The sequence below is a fragment of the Anopheles maculipalpis genome, chromosome 3RL, assembly GCF_943734695.1.
Source record: "Anopheles maculipalpis chromosome 3RL, idAnoMacuDA_375_x, whole genome shotgun sequence".
Classification (NCBI taxonomy): Eukaryota; Metazoa; Arthropoda; class Insecta; order Diptera; family Culicidae; genus Anopheles; species Anopheles maculipalpis.
The window spans coordinates 91,870,135-91,890,416 of NC_064872.1; the positions used below are offsets into that span (position 1 = coordinate 91,870,135).

The window sequence follows — 20,282 nt, forward strand, 5'->3', positions numbered from 1 at the left end:
CCAAAATTCGATACCATGTAACAGGAGAGTATGCACGCCAGGAGGTAGCACTGGCCAAATTTTTTGGGGCCAAAATAAATTTCTTTCCGTGGGGAAAAATAATTTTCCGTTCCATTTAAGTGTTTTTCAATTTTATGTTATTTATTCTCATTTTTATTTATTTCTTTAAACATCTTTTAAAATGGACTTCCGTAACGTATTTTTAATACTAAAGGAAACGAAGGAAGGTTTTCCAACAATTTGCCGGAAAATTCTGCCAGCAGCATTCCTGTGGAAAACCGGCGATAACTCGCTCATTCCTAGTCCGATCGGGACGTTCCTTATATCGTTAGATGCGTCTTGAGGTCGCGCATCTTTTTGCTGAACACCCCAACCCGATCCCTCCACCCCCCGCCCAGTTATTGCGGAAAACAACAACATTCTCGTGGAAAACTAGTGATAACTAGCTCAGTTATGGTACGATCCTGGCGTCCGGCATACCATTGGATGCGTCTTGAGCCCGCGCATCTCTTTGCTGAACACCCCAATCCGATACCTCCACCCCCCGCCCAGTTATTGCGGAAAACAACATCAATCTTGGTCCGATCCTGGCGTCCGGCATACCGTTGGATGCGTCTTGAGGCCACACATCTTTTTGCTGAACACCCCAACTCGATCCCTCCACCCCCCGCCCAGTTATTGCGGAAAACACAGCGTTCCCCTGGAAAATCAGCGATAACTCGCTCAATCTTGGTCCGATCCTGACGTCCGGCATACCGTTGGATGCGTCTTGAGGCCACACATCTTTTTGCTGAACACCCCAACCCGATCCCTCCACCCTCCGCCAAGTTTTTGCGGAAAAATTGCGAAAAAGGGTTGTTGTTGAATACCTCGGCAGGATGTTGAGCGAACGAGTTACGATGTTCGACAGAAAGATAAGCGGCCCCAATACGCATCCATCTATATGCAGGACGCCAGGATCAGACTAAGAAAGAGCGAGTTATCACTGATTTTCCACGGGAATGGTTTTGTTTTCCGGAATAACTGGGCAAGGGGTGGAGTGATCGAGCTGGTATGTTCAATAAAAAGATGCTCGACCTCAAGACGCATCCAACGGTATGCCGGATGCCAGAATCAGACCAAAACTGAACGAGTTATCGCTGATTTTCCACAGGAAATTCCGAATTAACTGAGCGAGGTGTGTAGGAATAGGGTTGGGGTGCTCAGAAAAAAGATGCGCGGCCTCAAGACGCATCCAACGGTATGCCAGACGCCAGGAACGTACGAAAAATGAGCGAGTTATCGCTGATTTTCCACGGGAATGCTGTTGTTTTCAGCAATAACTGGGTGTGGGGTGGAGGGTTCCGGATGGGGTACTGGTGAGAAAAATGCGCGGTCCAAAGATGCATCTAACGGTATGCGGAACGTCCTGTTCGGATCTGGAATGACTGAGTTATCGCCGGTTTACCACGGGAATGCTGCTGGCAGAATTTTCCGGATGTTTCTGGACCACATTAGCCCTTGGAAAATCGGCGATATCTCGATCAGTCTTGACCCGAATGGGGCGTTCTGAATACCGTTGGACGTGTCTTTAAAACGCACATCTTTTTTGTTAAACACCCCACCTCGATTCCTTAACCCACCGCCCAGATATTTCACGAACAAGGGGTTTTCTGCAAAAAATCGACGATAATTCGCTCATATTTGGTCCGATCGGAACGTTCCGCATACCGTTGGATGCGTCTTTGGACCGTGCCAGGGGCCTCCCTGGCCGGCGAGGTCCCTAGCGACCACCAGCTCCGCCCACAGGTTAATCCGCCACTGCTCTCCTAGCAGCGAGGGGGAGGGATAGACTTACTACATTGCTTACATTGATCGAAATTACATTCTTTGGCATCTTCCGAGAAAAAAACGGCGGTTAGTAGAAATCTTTTGTCAGATAGAAGTGATGGCTTGCTTGTTACCGTAGTAAGTCTATCGTATTTTGCGCTCTATCGCTTTTTTTGGATAATATACATACCACCGAATTTTACACTAAAACATGTAATTAATACACCAAAAACTACTAGATCAAACTCTTGTATGAATACACCCGGCTGTTACTGAAATCGTCGAACCTGCTGCAAAACCCAGCCACGGCTATTGGAGGCGGGCTTTGCTGTTACAGCAGCTGCTGCTGATGCACTGGAAGAGTTCGCAATTATGACTGGTTGTTGACGTTTGCATTGCCCAAGATGCGCTGGTTTAAGGGGAATCGGAGGTGGCGGACCCGAGTTCCTTTGTTGAACTTCTCCTAGCGCCTGTCGATCGTCGTTGCTGGGTCGTCGCTTCGTGCGTGGTGAAGCGACAGGGGACAGGGTTTCGTACAGGTGTTGCTCATCGCTCGTTCCGATGGTTCCCCGTTGACGCTCGTTGTCATCACCACTATAAACGGCCGAATCGCGGAAATCGTGCTCAAGACATTCTTCTACTGTACGTTCGTAGAAACAACAATTCTCATCATCATCGTAGCCCGGAGGAGGACCGTGGGTGGTGTTCATTTCCTCGCACACACTATCATTGGAGGAACTCGATGCCAGCACCGAATCTCGCTGTTGATCATTCTTCCCATTGCTAATCGAAACCGACTGCATCGAGGCTCTGTTGATGAGAACGTTCTGGTTGCTGGTGGTCGAAAGGGTAGCTGTAGAAGCGGCTGTAGACGAAGGTTGAAAGAAAAGGGTCTTCGGATCGGCATAGTCCAGATGCGCAATGCGCGATCCCAGATCAATGCTGCCCTGTTTGTAGATGTGACCGATCGATCCGCCGCCATTTGGTTCGGAAAGTTTGCGTTGCAACGAATGCAGCAGATTGCCTTCACTGCCCAGCTGTGACGACGGGCTGGACGAAGCCATGATGGATGAGGATGTCGAGTGCAGGGAGATGAAACGTTGCAGGATGCTTTTCTGTGCCGTCGACTTCATGCTAAGACTACCTTGACGTTCGAGGAAAGCTTGCTTAAGGGCGGGAGAATCTTCCGAAAGAACCTCACCGCCGCCGCCCAAAGATGAAGAGATTGGTGCCAATACTGGAGAAGCTGGTGCTCCCTCTTCATCCGATTCTTTCCCGTGACAAGCTGTGTCTCGGTGGTAGCTAATGTTGGTGTCACTGTTCCGGAGCAGTAGTGGCGTTTTCTGTTGGGTACATGATTGCACATGGCACAAGCTTCTTGCGTCCGCTTCAACAATACTCTTAAGCAGACCGAGTTCCGAATACGCCAACGTGACGTAGTCCGATTCTGGACGAGTTCTCCTAACAAGCAGGTCATCGGTAGCATTCGGAAAAGGAACCGATCCACCTCCAGTGCTGCCTTCACCACAAGGCAGCGAATGTCTGGCCAAGGCTGGTGGAGCATACTTGTACGGCACGTGTACGTTTCGCAGTAACGATTCGTAGATCGGTTCCGATTCGACACTTTGCGATGTAGTACTAATCCCATCACCGGGTGCATCCATGCCCAACTCCTCATCGCAAGGTGGTTCCGTACTGGGGGGTTCAGGTTTCCGGTCGAGATTCAGCAAACCCGCCGGACGAGTGCAACTAGACGCATCGAAGGACTTCTTTTTCGTCACCGGTTTGTTAAGCACCTTATTGAACTGCTCGACATCCAGGATGAGTTGCGATATGATTTCGGAATCCTTTTTGTGTTCGCTACATTTGCCCTCCGTTGGTGACGATTGCCCTGGGGCGACGGATCGACGATTTTCCGATTCCTTTGCATCATTTTCTAACCGCTCTCTATCGTCATTCAAAGATTCAGATGCTTCCTGATCCGTCGTTAGGGCGGTTTCACTATTCACCTCCAAATCTGTATAGAACGTTGAACTGCTCGTTACAGTTTTTGGCCGCCGTTTTCGCATTTCGCTTATACGTTTCGGTATCATAGTGCTGTTGTACGAGCGAATACTGGCAAAGCTTTCCTTAACCTTCGTTCCGCGTTTCGTCGGCGCCGAAAGCTTCCGTCGCTCGTACAATGACTTTAGCAAGCGTTCTTCCTCGTCATCGGCAGGACCACATCGCGTTTCGGAACGACTTCGAACGGGCTTTGGTGGTGGAGATGACTTTGGCCCTCCCGCTGCTGATTCTATTACAGGCCGAGTTTTTATTTCTTCCTGCAGCTGCCGTTTCACCGCATCACATTTACAATCTTCCAACGATGTCTGATGGTGCTGCTGCTTAAGCGAAGGAGCCGCAATATTCTCAAGATCGCTGGAATACGAACGGAACGATGGGGTAGACAGCAACCCATTAACGGACGTTGGAATAGCATCTTTTTTAAGGAGACTTTTCTTCGATCTCATTCGCATCTCACTCCGACGAAACTGCTGGCGACGTTCGAGATACTCCGGGACTGGAGAATTATTTGCTGGTCGCTTCCAGTACTGTTTATCTGTGAAGCGTTCTACAAGAGCCAGATAGAAAAGGAAAAAAAAGGTTATTAATAAGCATTTGTAAAGAGAAACCACGCGAAAAATTGTGTTTTAAATACTAACCATCTTCATCTCCGAGCTGTAGGACCAATTCTTTCGCTCTGGTTGGTATGTCGGAGTAGTGTTGCAGCATCGCTTGTTTAATCTGTTGTGTCCAGAGACGCTTTTCCTCGCGATTGCGCGTCGTAAGTTGAAGTGCACCTTTGGGATCGTCGAACGGAATCACCCGGAAGCTGGCCGGTTCGCCCGGAAGATGTTCAACCAGCATTAAATTTTTGCACTGTAATCAAACGAGTCAAGTTTCAAGTTCGCGAAGAAGAAAAAGTCTATCGTAATAAATATACCGGTATGTAGGCACGGAATTGAAGTCTTTTGTCCTCCTTTGGTTTCGCTATGATCAGCATCGTTTCGAAGAGCAGCACGATACGTGGCTTGGTGTGTTCCATCAGCCGGCCTTCATGTAACAGATCACCCAGCACGGACAGATCGGGCCCGAGCCATCCGTCCAGTATTCCCGCCAGCTCTTTCACGAGCCGAGCCTGATCCAGCTTTGTCTTCACCTGATCGATGTTATGTGCGACCTTCTTCATCAGCTCGTGGGCCAACGCAACTTGCTGATCGTTGCAGTGCTTCCGTAGATTCTGGAAGGGAAGGAAAGGAAAGTGATTACCGATCGTCGTCACGTCGAGAAGGCAAGCGTGACAAATGAATGTTGCTCGTTCTTTTGATCGGTCAATCGATCTGGCTAAAGGTTTATGATGACTTATGGTGGATTATTGCGCCTGTCTCATTCTTGCGCCATTCTAAGGCGCATATACACTTACGTCGAGCAGTAGATGATACTTTAGAATCCGCTGCACCGGTTTCAACAGGTAGGATCCGAGCGGGAGCGTGTGCTGTAGCATTTTCTGTGTAGACACAAGCAGCGCATTCGTGTGCGTAGCTTGTAGCAGTGTCGTTAGCAGTGAAATGGCTTCCGGATAGCGGGTGCTAGGGAAGATAAATGCCACAATAAGCGATCGCAACGCAACACATTATCTCTCTCTCTCTCTCTCTCTCTCTCTCTCTCTCTCTCTCTCTCTGATCGACACTTACCAGTACGCGGTGTAGCAGCTGAATTCCGCGTGGAGATCGATGAAGCAGTTGGAAATCGTAACCGGATCACCTTTGGCTTCGCGGAGTCGATTAAGTAGCTTAAAGTTGAAATCGTAAATTTCCTGAATGTTGCTAAACAGAACCTTCAGCTGATCATGCTTCAGACAGGCCCGTTCCTTCCAGTCTTCCAGATAGCTGTTATGAATAGATACCGATACCGATGCATTAATCCCCAAGCTTTGGACAGTCATTCTTCTTACTAACCACTTACCCTCTAATAACCTGTCCAAGATCCTTGACGTAGCTGCTCTCGGAATCGATAATTTCTCGCACAGCACGTTCGCACATCGTCATACCGGCGACAACGCTTATGGCCGGTCCTACCTCAGAAAGGCACTTGTTCTGCTCGGGATCACTGTGATCGGCCAAACTCTCCACGCTGGCCTGATACGAGCCCGGTGCGCTACTTCCCTTACCACCTGGGAGATGATGCTCCGAACCAGAAGAGCTGGCACTGGACGAATAGGAGCAAATCGACGAAGCCGATAGTGGGCGCGAGCTAAGCACTGGTGTGTTCGGTGGCATCAATAAGGACGCTTTGCTCGAGTAAGGCGACCCGCTACTGTACGTCGTATCCAAACTGGGCGTCGATGTGGACGTAGTTTTTTCGATTGACTGGACTCGCGTGGTCAGTTTGGGTGAGTTAGGAACGGACACCTTACAATTTTTGTTACTATCGAGCAGCTTGGCCCGCGCATCGGCCAGCCTTCGTCGATCGTCCGGACCGTACGGAACGTCCCGTCCAAGGTTGGGATAGTAATTGCACGCTTCGACCACAGTGTTCCGATGCTCCGACAGGTCGGTACAATTCTCTACAAATGCGTCCTCCATGTTGGCTTCATTTCTCAACGCCACACTCATTTCTGTCAGCGTGTCGGGGGTTTGAGGCGCGGAAGCCGAATTATCGTCCATTTCTACCTCCGCACGATCGCCCTTTTCTAAGTCTACCGTAAGTGATCGTATTTTTAGCTGCAATGCGGACACGTTCTGAAGTTCTTCCAGTTTTTCACTAGCAATATTACCATTACTATCGACCAGTACGGCATCGCCACCGGCCAAGGTTGTCTCTTCCATTGCTTCGCTTGGGGCAATATCTTCCGAGCCGGAGTTTTCCCGCCTGTTGTGGTGATGGGAATGCCTTTGTTGCCGGGAAGTTTCGATGAAGAGATCGATCAGTCCGCTGTTAACATGTGTAAGTTTGGCAATATTTTTCGACAAGGGTAGCTGCTGCTTGTGATGATTTACATGTACTGGTACACTATTGGCCGGCATTTGTTTTGCGGCAGAAGGCTTTCGACTAGGGACGCTGAACGAGAGAGACTGGACATGGTTGCGAACGAAAGGTGGTGCTACAGCATGCTCATTCGTATCCGCTGTCGTGTGAGACACCATCCGTTGCACATTTGGTGACACCAAATTGAAGAACTTATCGGAGAACTTTTTAGCCCTTCCCGTGCACACCAAATCGGAAGTGGCTGGTGGAGTTGACCTGAATACGCTGTTGCTGCGGGAAGCGGCTTCACAAGCTGGCGCAGCCTCACAATCAGTTCGTTGCGATAGCTCACTACCGCTGCTACTGTTCAACACGGTCGTGTCGGATAGATCGTGCTTGTTGATCGCATGAGCAACCCTTTTCACTGAGAGCACGGAAGCCGTTGCTGCCAGCGCGGTGGCGGGAGTCGCGGGTTGCGGTTTATTGTTGGATGATTCGACTAGTTGTTTAGCTTCTTCGTTGAAGTTATTGGCTAGAGTGTCCAAATAACCCAGTACCGATGGACCAATGTCGGTGCTGCTCCCTGCAAAGGCAAATAAATAAACAGCTGTAGTTTATACGAACTCGGTAGCAGGACGCTAGTTAATCATCTTTAATCTCTCTATGCGGCATTCGATGGTTTTGCCGGAATCGTCCGTGAAGTATCTTCACAAAACCAGTTTGATAAATTTGTATGTTGTGCCAAAACGATGCGTTGGGCATGGGGAAATACTCTCATCGGGATGTTTTACTACAGACAATCAATTGTCATCGATCGAGTTTTTTTTTTTGGCTCAATCTTTGTGTGTGGGCGAGCACACCGTTGCTTATCTGACATAAGAACCAACGAATAATTTGTAGCTGCTTTCAACGTTGCACTATTTCCTTCGTCTTCCACTCCACGGTGTATATCGGACGGTCAGAAACACACGTTTTTCGGCGTTTTATTGATATTTATTTTTGTAGACACGTCACATTCATTATACACCATTTTCTTACACCTTCGTTTCTTCAGTTCCCGAGATTGCTGGGCGCGAAGAAATGTGGTATTTGGTCGTGCGACACTACGATGGTTGGAAGCATTTCTCCTTGCCTTCCGTTCACCCGGCATGTGTTATGTTACGAAGACGAGTAAAAACAACACACTCTACACGGATGCCTCGCTCAATTTGCTGGTGGGATGGTGTAGGTATTTGTCCCTTTCGATTCATCAAATGGAAATTTATATTCCCAAAAATTAAAGCGTTCCCTTTCGGCCGGGTCCGTATCTTTCATTCGAGCCTTTTTTTCTCAACTCTTTAATTCACTTTCTTCCCACGTGAAATGACGACGACCACGACTATATACACAGCTGTGGTGCGATGCATTTAGATTTCCCGTTGCGACAACTGTATGTAAATTACGCTTTCTGGGTGTATGTCAATGTCGCTTAAATTCGTACAGCTCGCGCTGCTGTACCGCCCATATATCCCACTCGAACGAGCCCGGTGACGGATAACGTAGCTTTGCGGGGGCTGGACGCAATGGCCAAATCCGGCACACGCATTCAGCACTACCCAAACAAAAAAACCAACACTAACCACCCTGTCCGTCAGGCCGATTTAAAGAGGATTATCAAAATGTTAAATGAAGTGGGAAAATTCCATTGCTCCCATTCCCCGGGTACCTTGGACAGCGGGAGGGGAGGGGGGGGGGGTTCCAAGTGGAGTAGTTTTATCCCGGTGCCATTGCAATGACAAATTTTGACTTTTCTTTACCCTTGCCAGGAGGGTTCGCGCCCGTAAGTAAAGGCTTGCAGTTAGGTACGAAACTTTCATTTTAAGTCGCTAAGTCAATGCAAGCAAAGTACCGATAATGAAGAATGGTGGTGGTCCAACTGTCAGCTGGGGGCTATTGCTTTCAACACTTGCATAATGTGTGTTGAGACCACCCCTAACCGGTGGGCACACTCCACATCTCCGCCCTTCACTGGTGACTTACCAGAAATATTTGTACCACGCATATGAAGGTTCAGCATACGGATCTTCGTGACGTGAGTGGAAAAGCTTAAAATAGCGGCATCCAGAACGCTCGAGAGGAATGGTGAACGAACGGAGAAGATTCGGAGGTTGGAGCAGGCAGGAGAACCGACATTATAGATACTATAATATCTTTACTCAAATGAAGCGGTGATGCGGTGCAGCGGTGATGTCGCACTGTCGTGCCGGAGCATCGAAACGCATTAGAATTAAGATTGGGGGCGCATTATGTTGCCATTTTGAAGCAACATAGAAAAACATCACAAGCACGTGCTGTGCATTATTGTGGTGCAGTGTGGTTAAGAATAAGACAACGGCAACCATCCGATGCATCTACTTCTAGGGCATCGTCGACAGATCCCTTTCGAGTCAAACATTAAGCGGGACCACATAAGAGAACACACATGGTTGAGTTTTCCCGATATTTCAGAGATAGGCATATCTATTTGAATACATTAGTTGCATATATTCTTCATATGGTGAATAGTCGTTTTTTAGAATTAGTTAGAGATTTCCAAATATTGTAAGGTTAAAAAAATAAAAGATTTAAGGGTGTTTAACTCAAAACAATCTGGAGTAAGTAATGATTAACAAATTGATCAAAAAGTTTACATATTACTGCTTTTTTAGCATGAGTCACGAGGAAAAAATAAAATCATTCTAAGAGTAAATAAAAAAGCTTACATACAATAAAAGGGATTCCATTTTCGGCGAGTCGATTCACCGATCGTGAATGCTGCTGAAGAGCGAATGCACTTTACGTTACATTTTAATGGTTTGCCATATAATTTGCCGTGGCCTTTTTTTACTGCAGGACCCAGAGACAACGAAAGCTTCGGGCAGATTCGTGTATGTAATTACCTCACAGTCAAAGAAAGTAATCAACGATTCTCGGAAAGGAAAAGAACGTAGTCTCCGAGAATGAACGCCCTTTACGACAAACTTCGTCAAACAAAAAAGGTATGAGATGATCGATCGATCGAGACTCATGATGCCTGATCGCTCCCATTTACACAAATCACGCGCTCATCGGCGGCATCTACTCCGGTCGTACGGTGCTTAAAGACAAATGTAATGTCAGAGAGCTTAATACTAGCGAGTGAACAAACACACCACGTGGATCCTGCCAAGAAATGATGATCATCACCAGCGTCAGATGGAGCTGAAGGGATAAATAAAAGATCTCTTTCAAACTTCATCTGCGCGACTAAAAATGGAATTCTTTAGCATTTCCACTCCACTTAGAATCATCCTGCGGGTATTGTGTTCGCTTTACACACACACACACACTCGCGCGCGCACGCCCCTGAGTGATCACGTGTCACATTTGCTTCAGTACAGTCAGATTCGAGCTGAGTGTTTCGGGGTGGAGCACCCGAGAGAAGATTGAATTCTTAGCGCCACAGCATACCAAAAAGTGAAGTATCTTTCCTTTTCCTCCGAAATAGGGCAACAGAGGTGCCCTTTAAGTTTTATTGCTTTTGATCACCAGTTCAACTACGCAAGGACATGTGGACAAATGTTTTTTTTTAAAGTCGCGCTACTATCGCACAGTTCTTGCTTTAATTGTTATAAATACATTTCGTTAAACCTGCTCCATTTGTTCCATTACCCTTTTACTCAGTCTGCAAATGAAATATATCACCTCGTCTTGCGTTGCGATTGGCAAATTTTTGTTGCACTTGTTCTCGAAAGCCATCAAAATGCACCCCATAAGGATAGTGTTATTGGCAATAATCAGGCTATGGTCACGTTATTACACAATGTGAACCATGTGTTCGATTAAGACGGTCCTCCCCCCTAGGGCTGCAGAGCTACATATTTATGTATCCTTTTACTAGTGTGGTAAGACAGTCGTCGGCTAAAGGCAATTATGTGTCCAAGCCAGACCAGTCCCTCCAGCCTTGGAGATGACGATGACGATGATGGCTCCATTCAATGGCAACGACCGAAGGTCAACATAATAAAGGTAACGCCAAAAGAGCCAAACACACTAAAGAGAGAGCATGATAAATTGGTGAAATACCATATAAGGTAGGTGAGGTTGGTTTTATCGCGCTATATCCTTGCTTTCGGGGAGAATAAAACATAAAAATGTAATGGAGGGATGGACATGCATGGACATTGGGGGGGGGGGGGGGGGGGGGTCGGTTTGTTTTTCAATTTTTCTTGTTTGCCCTTTCTTCGCGAAGAGAGTTTTTGTCTCGCTTGCTGATTGATATGTGCCGCAAACGATGGACTAATTCACCGTGTTTCTGTCATGTCCAGCAGCATGTCAAACTTTGCATCGGCAAAACACACCAACAACACCGTGTGCGCTCTGTTGTAACATCTGGAGCTGGAGGTGGTATCGAATGTGTCACTGACAAGCACTTTCCTTCATTAGTCAGCTGTCCAAACTGTCCAAAACTACTTCAGCTTCTTGGTCGGTATAATGGGAAAGTCGTCTTCCCAACTGGAGCCTTAGGGCTCTGGTGGACCGATTGTAGTGAAAAACGAGTTCATTCAATCACAATACACGGAGCACGCTTCCGTATCCGTGTAGGGCTGGCCTTTTTTTACATAATTCCACGAAACTCACACCCGCGCCTTCTTCTTGGACCGACAGATACAATATGTATGCAGCAGCAGCAGTGATAATGCTGGCTTATTCGTGACACACACCCATGATACGAATACATAATTTAGATTGCAAAAACTGCAGCTTACGTTGACTGTGCTGAGTTGCAGAGTGATTCACTGCGCAATCGACTGACAAACTATTAAATTATCGTTTGCAGGAATTACCACTAACAAAGTCAACCTGTTACACACGTTTGGCCATGGGATAGGAAACATTTTTTATCCATAAGGGGAATGCCTCCTAATCCACGTTCGTAATCAGAGGATGGCAAAAAAAATATTTCAAAACATTGGATAGTGTCTTTCGCCACAGTTGTTTGTGCCCTTCGTTTGCACACACGAACACAGACAACGTATAGGAGCTTGTTAACAATATAGCAGACACATCCCTGTGAAATTCTCGTCAGCTAACACCGATAGCGATAAGATACGGGAACGAGCATGAAGAAAATGCAACACTTATTGATTTTTTCTCCATCCAATATTATAGAGAGCAATACAAAGTGCAGTCCACAACTGCTAGGCAAACTAGCAAGCTTTTCTACGGGTTCCGATGATATGTATTATCGATCCCAACGGACACGCACAGCGAACTACGCTTCTTTACACGTTTCACTTAGTTAGCAGCACTGTTTAGCGGCCTTCAATTTGCGGGCTTGCTGCAAGTTCCCTTCGAATGGCACACACAAAATGGGACCTTACCTCCGTCTATCAGTCACGCGATGTCACTCGCTTCGACCACCGACAAAACTAACAAACCCTAGGAAGAGGCACTGTTGCTGGTTCGTTCGCGATACGGTACAGTTCTCGAGGGTGTACGTGTGTTCGTATCTTAGTACCGAGTGCGCGCGTACATAGGTAGTGCGACACGGCCACTAAACGACGTCGTCGACTGTTGACCGCGACTTACTCATATTGTGTTACGGCTGAACATGAGAACGGCTCATATGGCGCTGATGATTTATTTTCTTATCATCGCATCGGATGGGGCCCGCCCTACGACGTGTGTGTGTGTCGTGTGACACACTCACAGCAGCCACAGAACTAACAGTTCTTGGGCGGGGGTGTCATTGCGGGAGGTTTATGGGTTTCACGTGCTTAAATTTCGAAAACATTCTGCTTAACTGCGACTAAACCAAAACAGTCTAACAAAAAGTGTCCCAGTGGAATGTTATCTCAACACGTTGCGTTATCCTGCTATAATTTTGTTGTTTCTCGGCTGGAAAACTTTGCCGCTGCTATACTTACGACAATGGTGCAATTTAAGGCGCAAATGGGAAAACATTCTTGCCTGCAACCAACTGTTCGTTGCATAAATTTGTCGCTGCATTCTTCAGGTTGTGGTTGCAACATTCTTCTTACAACACAGCACACGAGAAGAGGATCACAAGCTTTCGAAGCACGATTAATCACGCTTCATAAGAAAACAATCTGCATTCTTCGCGGGATGGGTATGGCACAGCCCCACAAACACACAGGCCGTGATCCGAAAAAAAGGACCGTAGGATGACGAATGACGCCCGCTTTTAACCCTGTGATGCTAGTGGCATTTAAGATCGGGAAAGAGCTATCCCCGATAAATGGGACAGTTCAGAGCAAATATCTTTGAAATTATTGTAGTAAATTTGCCTGCAAGCTGCCATCGCGCCAAGACATTTCGTTGGGTTCGAAAATTCGATGTAGTAGAGTTTCCTCCCTAGAGGGAGAGGAAGCCAGCGGAGAAGAACCGGAATTGGGGAGTAATTTTCGATTGAACAAGATTGTACACATTGTTGGAAGCAACAATTTCTTCATTCACTAGCACGCTCTTACTATTTCTTCAACGCCATAAGAAACATCACAAAAGATAAACCAGAGATGAAGCAATGGGGCAATGGATGCTTGCTTCAAATCTTACTTGCATGGTAAGGCAGAAGACGATTGACATTTTCATGGTTCGTTGCAGCATACTTAGTTCGCGGTCTAGTCTTTCCATCAAGCTTCTGCGCTTCGTATTATTATTGGGATTGATCAACGACGATCCTCGCGAGGAATTCAGAAGAGTGTCTCTCGATCGTTTTATGTTTGCCTGCCGATGTTCTTATCAGCAATGTTTCAGGGGTTTTCCTTCTACCGCCGTGTGCATAATTCGCTCGAGTAAAGCACGGGGTGCAGCTACAGGTACTTGTGTCAAGCGGCGTGCGATAGCCGCTCGCGAGGTCAAATCCGCATTAAAGCTCCCCTTTAAAGCTGCGAACACTTTCTCGATCTCTCACTCTCTTTCACCCCTTTACTTTTACGCGGTTGGTAATCCTGGTGCAGTCGATGCGAATGGCATTCATTCAAATTGCACACATACACCTCCCAACCCACCGCATACAACCACGATCGGTCCCCTGGCGAGGTCTCTTGATGGTTTCCGCTTCGCGCGATCGTTAGGGCGACGTTTGAACAATTTAGCGTTGCGCACCGGCTGGTTCAAATGCGCGGAAGCAACGCAAACATAATGCACAATACCATACACTTCAACTCCCTCGCTATCGTGTAAATGTAAGTGTGAGTTTGTTTCGATGATTTTCCCTCGATCGACAGAGCTTCCCCTACCAAACAGAATGCGTCATAGCGCGGTGAGCAGTAGCTAGAGCTATAGAGAAGCTGCTAATAAGCTCAACCTCACTTGTCCCCGCGTGCACCATCCTCCAACCGGTGGTGACATATTGAACAGCCGTAGGGGACACAATCACAACATAGTACCAACACAACCGAGCTGTGCCCATGGCTCATATGCTTCCATCCACCAGCATTTCCGTTTGTGATCGTGTTTCTTGTGGCAGCAGTTTTCTGTGTTGGTCACGGCGAAGGCTTGTCGCGACAAACTTATCGTACTACTCCATCCCTTCGCATGTCCTCCACATAACATAGACAGGACCGTTTTTCGCAAACGCATGCTACTAACAAACACTAGTTCCTCTGGCACTCCACTAGTGGTGCACGGTGACGACGCCGTTGTGGAAGTTTCGTGCCGCTTGCATCAATCTTAATCTGTTTTGAATTGTGCATGAGGAATCGCTGAGAAGCGGAAGTGCAACGCAAGGGGTGTGTGGTATGGGGTACTGGTAATGCATGCACAATATCGGATGGCGTGAATTTACCACCCTGCGGGTTCGTTTGCATCGCAAGTAGAAGTATGCATGCCTGGATCGTGAGTCATTTACTATAGAGCTCGAGCTAACGTCGTCGTAGTTCGACGAGAGGTCCAATTGTTGCCTGCTCGGTCGGTGGATGAATCGGCGTTATCATGCCCATCTGTTCCGATCTGTGCTGGGGGCGGAAAGTCTATACTCATGGCCATACGGCTATTGCGTTGCTGAGATTGCATTCCTGTGACGACAGGGCCAATTTGACGAAGCAAACTGTGAGATATAGGAATCTAAAGGGCAGTCAAAGTGTACTTCCTATACGCGCAAGACTGTTCTACTGTGAGTAGTTTAAGTCACGCATATAGATACATAGATAGCTACATAGTTCGCACAAAACAAGAAAAGAAAAAATGAAATTGTACCGGAATCTAAATATCACTCTGTAGACACAAGACACAGCCGCGACCGCTGAACGTATATACATATATCAAAGAGCTCAATTTTTATAAATTAGTTTGCTGGACCAGAGAACAAAATAAAGTTCAGCAATAAAAATGAAACCATCAACGAACTCTATTACACGCGCTTACCCTGATCCTTCGCTCCACTTTTCGTTAACATTGTAAAGCATTGCAATTAAGCTGACTATTTATCACTTTAAACAACCGTCCTGTACTGTTTGTGGCAACCTCTGGCGCCAAGATCCACGAACGATAGAAATGAATCCCTCCTAGGTGGAGAAACCCTACACGGTGGTGCAGCGGTCTACTGGACGCGGACGACGACGTACAACCACAGCCAACCAATCTCCGAAAGCAATAAAGCGGGACAGTCCAGCGTATTGCAATGCAACCCACGCACTGGTGGAGCCAAATAGCCACAACAGTACGGAGGATTTGACGCGAACTTAGGCCACTCTGAGCTGCAGTCTGCTTGCATAATTTCTTCTCTCCGGAAGATCCGTGTGTGTTGGCGAGGCGCGACAATCTGATTATGATTGTGCATGCGTTTGCTGCCGTCAGGAACTCAACTCTCGTCACTTGCACCAAGGGTGGACGACCCGATCTGTTACCACAGTACACTTAATCGCTCAATATTCGAACGACACAAGTGCATCGATAAACGGATCCCGTCCCTGCAGGGTAGTGATTTTCACGCGTCCGAGCATAATTAGCGTCATTTATTTAGCATAATTCCTCGCCATTCCTTCATCACGCTCGCCCGAGGACAGAGTAATAGTGTAGTGACTATTAATCATGTGTCCCTTTTCTTGCTGTACCCTCAGATGTGTTTCAGCCATTACAATATTGCGACACTTTCATCAGACGTCCCAAGAAACGGTAATATTAGTAGCTGGCCGTGGAGATTGTGGAATTGTTTGGCTTACGAAATTCCACGACTGATGGGAATTTCTATTTTTTCGACAGCAATCCCTCTCAGGCGGGGGACACAACTTCCGGACGTATGCATAGTCACCGGAAATAGATGTGTAAACAACTTGACCTGATGAAACAAAGCGACTCTGGGGCTGAATGGGGAGAGGGGAGGGGGGGGGGAAAGGGCTGAATGGATTCTTTTACGCGTGTGTATCGTCACAGACGAGCAACCAGATCACCGAGTTTGGGACATGTGATTGTGTGATACCCCATATGAATAGGAAGGTGGATGATGCGGGGAAGCGACTGGTCCGGACACACGTTACTATGACATTCTTGACGACCTCGTGAGATGCTACCTTTTTTTTCTACGCATTTGTTGGGCTTGTTGTGCATGCTGGTAAGTAATTTGCACGATGTCCAGCAAAAAAACTGTATCGTGGAGGACGAGGAGCAACGAATTACCTGTAGTTCTTGTACAACAAACACGACCACAGGCTATTCTTAAGCTGTTTCGGCACAAAGAACATGATCATTATGTAACCGTTTTCTCTGTACACCTCAGCTTGCCCTGAACCGCGCTCTCTGAGCTCGAGGGTTCTTGTCGTCGTATTTATGGATGAAATTTGTACAACCATTATCAGCTTTTGTGGTTTACCGTGTGTGCGGCGCTCGCGCGATAGGACACACTGGAACGAACATCCGGAAATGCAAACAAAACCTATGTTACGTTAACCCGACCAGTACCGAGTACCGTGGATGTATCCAACCCAACCCAGAGAAACGTCGTTGTGTTTCCTTTCCTACGACGCTCGCATCAGGGCGGTGAAGTGGATATGATTTGTCTTGGCTGGGGAAAGGCTAACAGTCGTCCAATCACAAATCATCTGATAAGCAATCCTCTTGAAAGTGCGCCGAATGAAAATGATTCAAGAGTTCCTCCTGCCATCGAACGGGTTGAAGTAGCAAATGGCAAACAAACAATTTCTATTCCGTGACCAGCGATAAACTTTTCTCAAGTGGATAGGCGCGACTTTGATAAAAAAGTCCATTGCTCGATTGAAACCTCACCTTAGGGAAATACATTGGGAGCTTAACTTGGGGTAATGGTCTAAAAATATAAATATTTGACGTGATCGTTTTATTTGGCTGATTTTATCATCAGTCAAGGATCATCGACCACTGGAATGGACAAATTCATCTACGTATTTGAGAGGAATGATTGTTCTTATGTGGCAAGCAAGCATAATCTCGCAACATATGTACATTCGTCTGACAGTTTTTAGTATTTAACTGTAAAAAAAACACAGACTTTTGGCAGATGGCTGTACTGGAGCATAAAGCCGACGACAGTTTGTCCGAATAATGATCGAATGTCTCGGCGATTGGAGGATGATCATCAATCATACGCCGGCGAAGGACGACATCTTCTCGCCTGCTCAATCGGGCCAATCGGGCGGCATAAGTTCAACTGCTGCTCTTCATCGCAGCGAGACGAGAGGCTTTGGTTTTTACTAATTACAGACATCATGCGCGATTTATAGCCGGCTGACCGGCTGACCTTGTTCGCTTGCTCGCAGTACTTCCATCATCCAGTCCAAAGCTGGCATACATTCAAGACACACACTCGCACACACGCACAGAGGGCACGGATCGCAAATAAGTTCAGGCCACGGTTTTCTGGACCCAACAAAACCGACAACACTTTTTGGTCTTTGCCGGTGGGCGGTTGGTAAAGTGGAAAGCATCTCTTGGAGCAGCGAACCTGCGAAACATAACACTCGTCACCCGGTAGCTACTAGCGTCTACCGGGGAAAAGACAGTGCGGCCCACCATCGGGGGCGCGCGCGCCTCCGTGTGTAAAAATTGAGATCACGAACAAAACCGCACAACACCGGCACATCTCTCTCGACCGTCGTTTGGGATAGATATTGGCCGGCAACAAGGGGCGGAGGATGAGAAGGGGTGCAGGGAGTGAGGGGGAACGGTTCAACAGGTTTTTCGTTTCAGAAGACGGAACCCCACTGTATAACCGCGTCTGGTAGAGTGCCCCGGCAGCAAGCAAAGGAGGGCACGATCGTTCTACCCCATTCGGAGAGTGTCTCGTCGACACCGTTTTGGCGGTAGAGAACTCGGAGCCAGGGCCCCCACAAAGATACTGCGCCCGAGATCGACCGTTTGCATTCATCCGCTACTTCTGCTTCTCTTTCTCTTTCCTGTCCGTGCTCGAGAGCATACATACTTCACACAATATGCATCATTCGCTCTCCTTCTCTTCTAGTGCATCTTAAAGGGAGGAAGGGGAAGGGGGGGGGGGGGGCGCTCGATCATGTTTTTACCTCGCGCTTCTAGCCAGCAAAAGCAATGCCTACTGGAAAATGATTCATATGATTCTAAAAGTTCAATTTTAAACCCTTTGCAGTACATTGTCGCAGTAGGCGCTCTGTCACAATGAAGGTAGAAGGTGTAAATTTTACATCGCACGCGGCTTACTTACCGAAAAAATCCTCCCACCGTTCCGAGCCGTTCGATTCCACATCCATTTTCGACCAGCACGGCTACTACGTCTGCCTGCGGATATGCGCGTACCCGATTATAGGTGTGTTTGTGCTCACACGCTGCTAAACGCACCACACACTAAATCCATGCACACTTAGAACTGCCTGCGGAGTGCGCTACGGCTATACTGCGCTATATCTTGACTCACGCCACCGTTCACCGCTGTTTTACCGCTGATTGTGTTGGCCAGCTGATTGCCGTATCAATATGACACCCCGAAAACACACTACCCACTTCGTCAACGTACGCACTGCTTCCGTTCTCTATGCTCGTTTTTGCTGCAGATGAGGAATGGCCCTGGCGACATTGCAACACAGGGAACACCAGCATTCGCGACTAAAAGCGTACCCTAGGGGTCGGCTGTGCTACTACACCGTTCACACTCGCTGCAACATTGCCCACGCACACAATCGCGCACAATCTACACTGCGCGTCCCTTCTGTTGGGGGAAAAGAATCTGGAAAAAGGGCACACTGCGCTTCACAGCCCCAATTGCAAGACACTTGCCCGTAGCGTGGTTCACGACGTACTGAAGGTGTACTCTGTTTTACTACCAACTCGCACACTACTGAAAACGATTGTCACGCATTAGACAACCGTACACACACGTTCAATACATTCTTTATCTCCTCCCCTTACGTACGGGCAGCGCGCACCAGTAGCTTCTCTTCTGCAGAATCTTTTACAGCCGTACAATTAAGCTACTGAGGCACGCACTTACCAAAACTCGATGCACTTTTCTTCACTGCACTCACAAACAGGTGAATAAGTTGGGGAAGATGAAAGAAAAACAATCGAACCATGGCAGCAGCAACGCTGCGCAGAAAAAGAGGTGTGCTTTGTTTTCCTGCTGCGCTGCTATTGTTGACGATCGCCAATGGTGGTGTACGCAGATCATTTAGTCTGGTCGATCTGGCAGTGCCCTAGCAGCGCTGGAATGAACTATGATTCATTCCGAATGAACTCTTCATGCGATGGTGCGTCGGCGTCAAAAAAGAATCATTTAATTTTTATGTTTTCCGTTTAAACACTGAAAAAAAAGGATAAAAAAACAAATAAATATTTGATTAAAAACTATTTCACTAGAAAATTTTAAATAATAATAATAATATTACTAGACAATACGGCCTTGGACGGTAATAATAAAATGTAAATAAATAACAATAATATTAGTAATATTAACTATAACAAATATTTTTGTATTAGTACCGTGATAAAAACCTACAATCAGAAGAAGTGCAACAAAACTCTCGAGGAAAAGTATTTAAAAATAGAGTGTATTGATTGTATATTGTTGTACTAACAAATAATATTGAAATTTTCAAGGGAAACCTGGTAGCGATGCAGCAGGAACGGTGTTCAAATCCCATCTGGATCGTACCTCAGTAGTAATTATTTGTAGTGGTAACATCAGATCTAGTAAGCCATTGGATGGCCGGCTTGACCTTAGAAGGTCGTTAAGCCAAGAAGAGAAAATTTTAAGCCTGTTTCATTGTTGGAGTAAACCTGATAAATACACTTGGTAATTTTCTAAACCTGTAAAATTTTGTTCAATTGAGTATTATACGATTTACAATAACGAACAGAGTGCGTTGGTTGGGGCATTCCTAATGAATGCTAATTGGGAATGCGCTTATGCTGATGCGCGCTGACAGTTCTCGTGACAGAACTTGAATTTTTCAGTTGCGTGTTGAATGGAATTGATTTTTAAATTCAGGCATATATGATGATCA

General features: G+C 46.9%; 1 protein-coding gene across 1 annotated transcript; it reads right to left on the bottom strand.

Moving 5' to 3' along the window:
• Positions 1–2,078: 2,078 nt before the first annotated feature.
• Positions 2,079–18,540, bottom strand: LOC126561340 (uncharacterized). Its single transcript, XM_050217427.1, has 7 exons — positions 18,488–18,540; positions 5,815–7,399; positions 5,544–5,738; positions 5,273–5,438; positions 4,793–5,089; positions 4,512–4,728; positions 2,079–4,420 (listed from the first exon to the last, which is right to left on the bottom strand). The coding sequence occupies exons 1-7, from the start codon at positions 18,531–18,533 to the stop codon at positions 2,079–2,081; spliced, it is 4,848 nt and encodes a 1,615-aa protein (XP_050073384.1). The 5' UTR covers positions 18,534–18,540.
• Between the last annotated feature and the right edge of the window lie 1,742 nt (positions 18,541–20,282).

What these genes read in the sequence shown, in the direction of transcription:
- LOC126561340 (XM_050217427.1), bottom strand. Translation starts at nt 18,533, where the DNA reads ATGGATGTGGAATCGAACGGCTCGGAACGGTGGGAGGATTTTTTCG. An exon ending in AGTATCATCTACTGCTCGAC is followed by an intron (nt 5,090 to 5,272) that starts GTAAGTGTATAT and finishes CTTCCCTTCCAG; the next exon opens with AATCTACGGAAGCACTGCAA. An exon ending in AATTCCGTGCCTACATACCG is followed by an intron (nt 4,729 to 4,792) that starts GTATATTTATTA and finishes GTTTGATTACAG; the next exon opens with TGCAAAAATTTAATGCTGGT.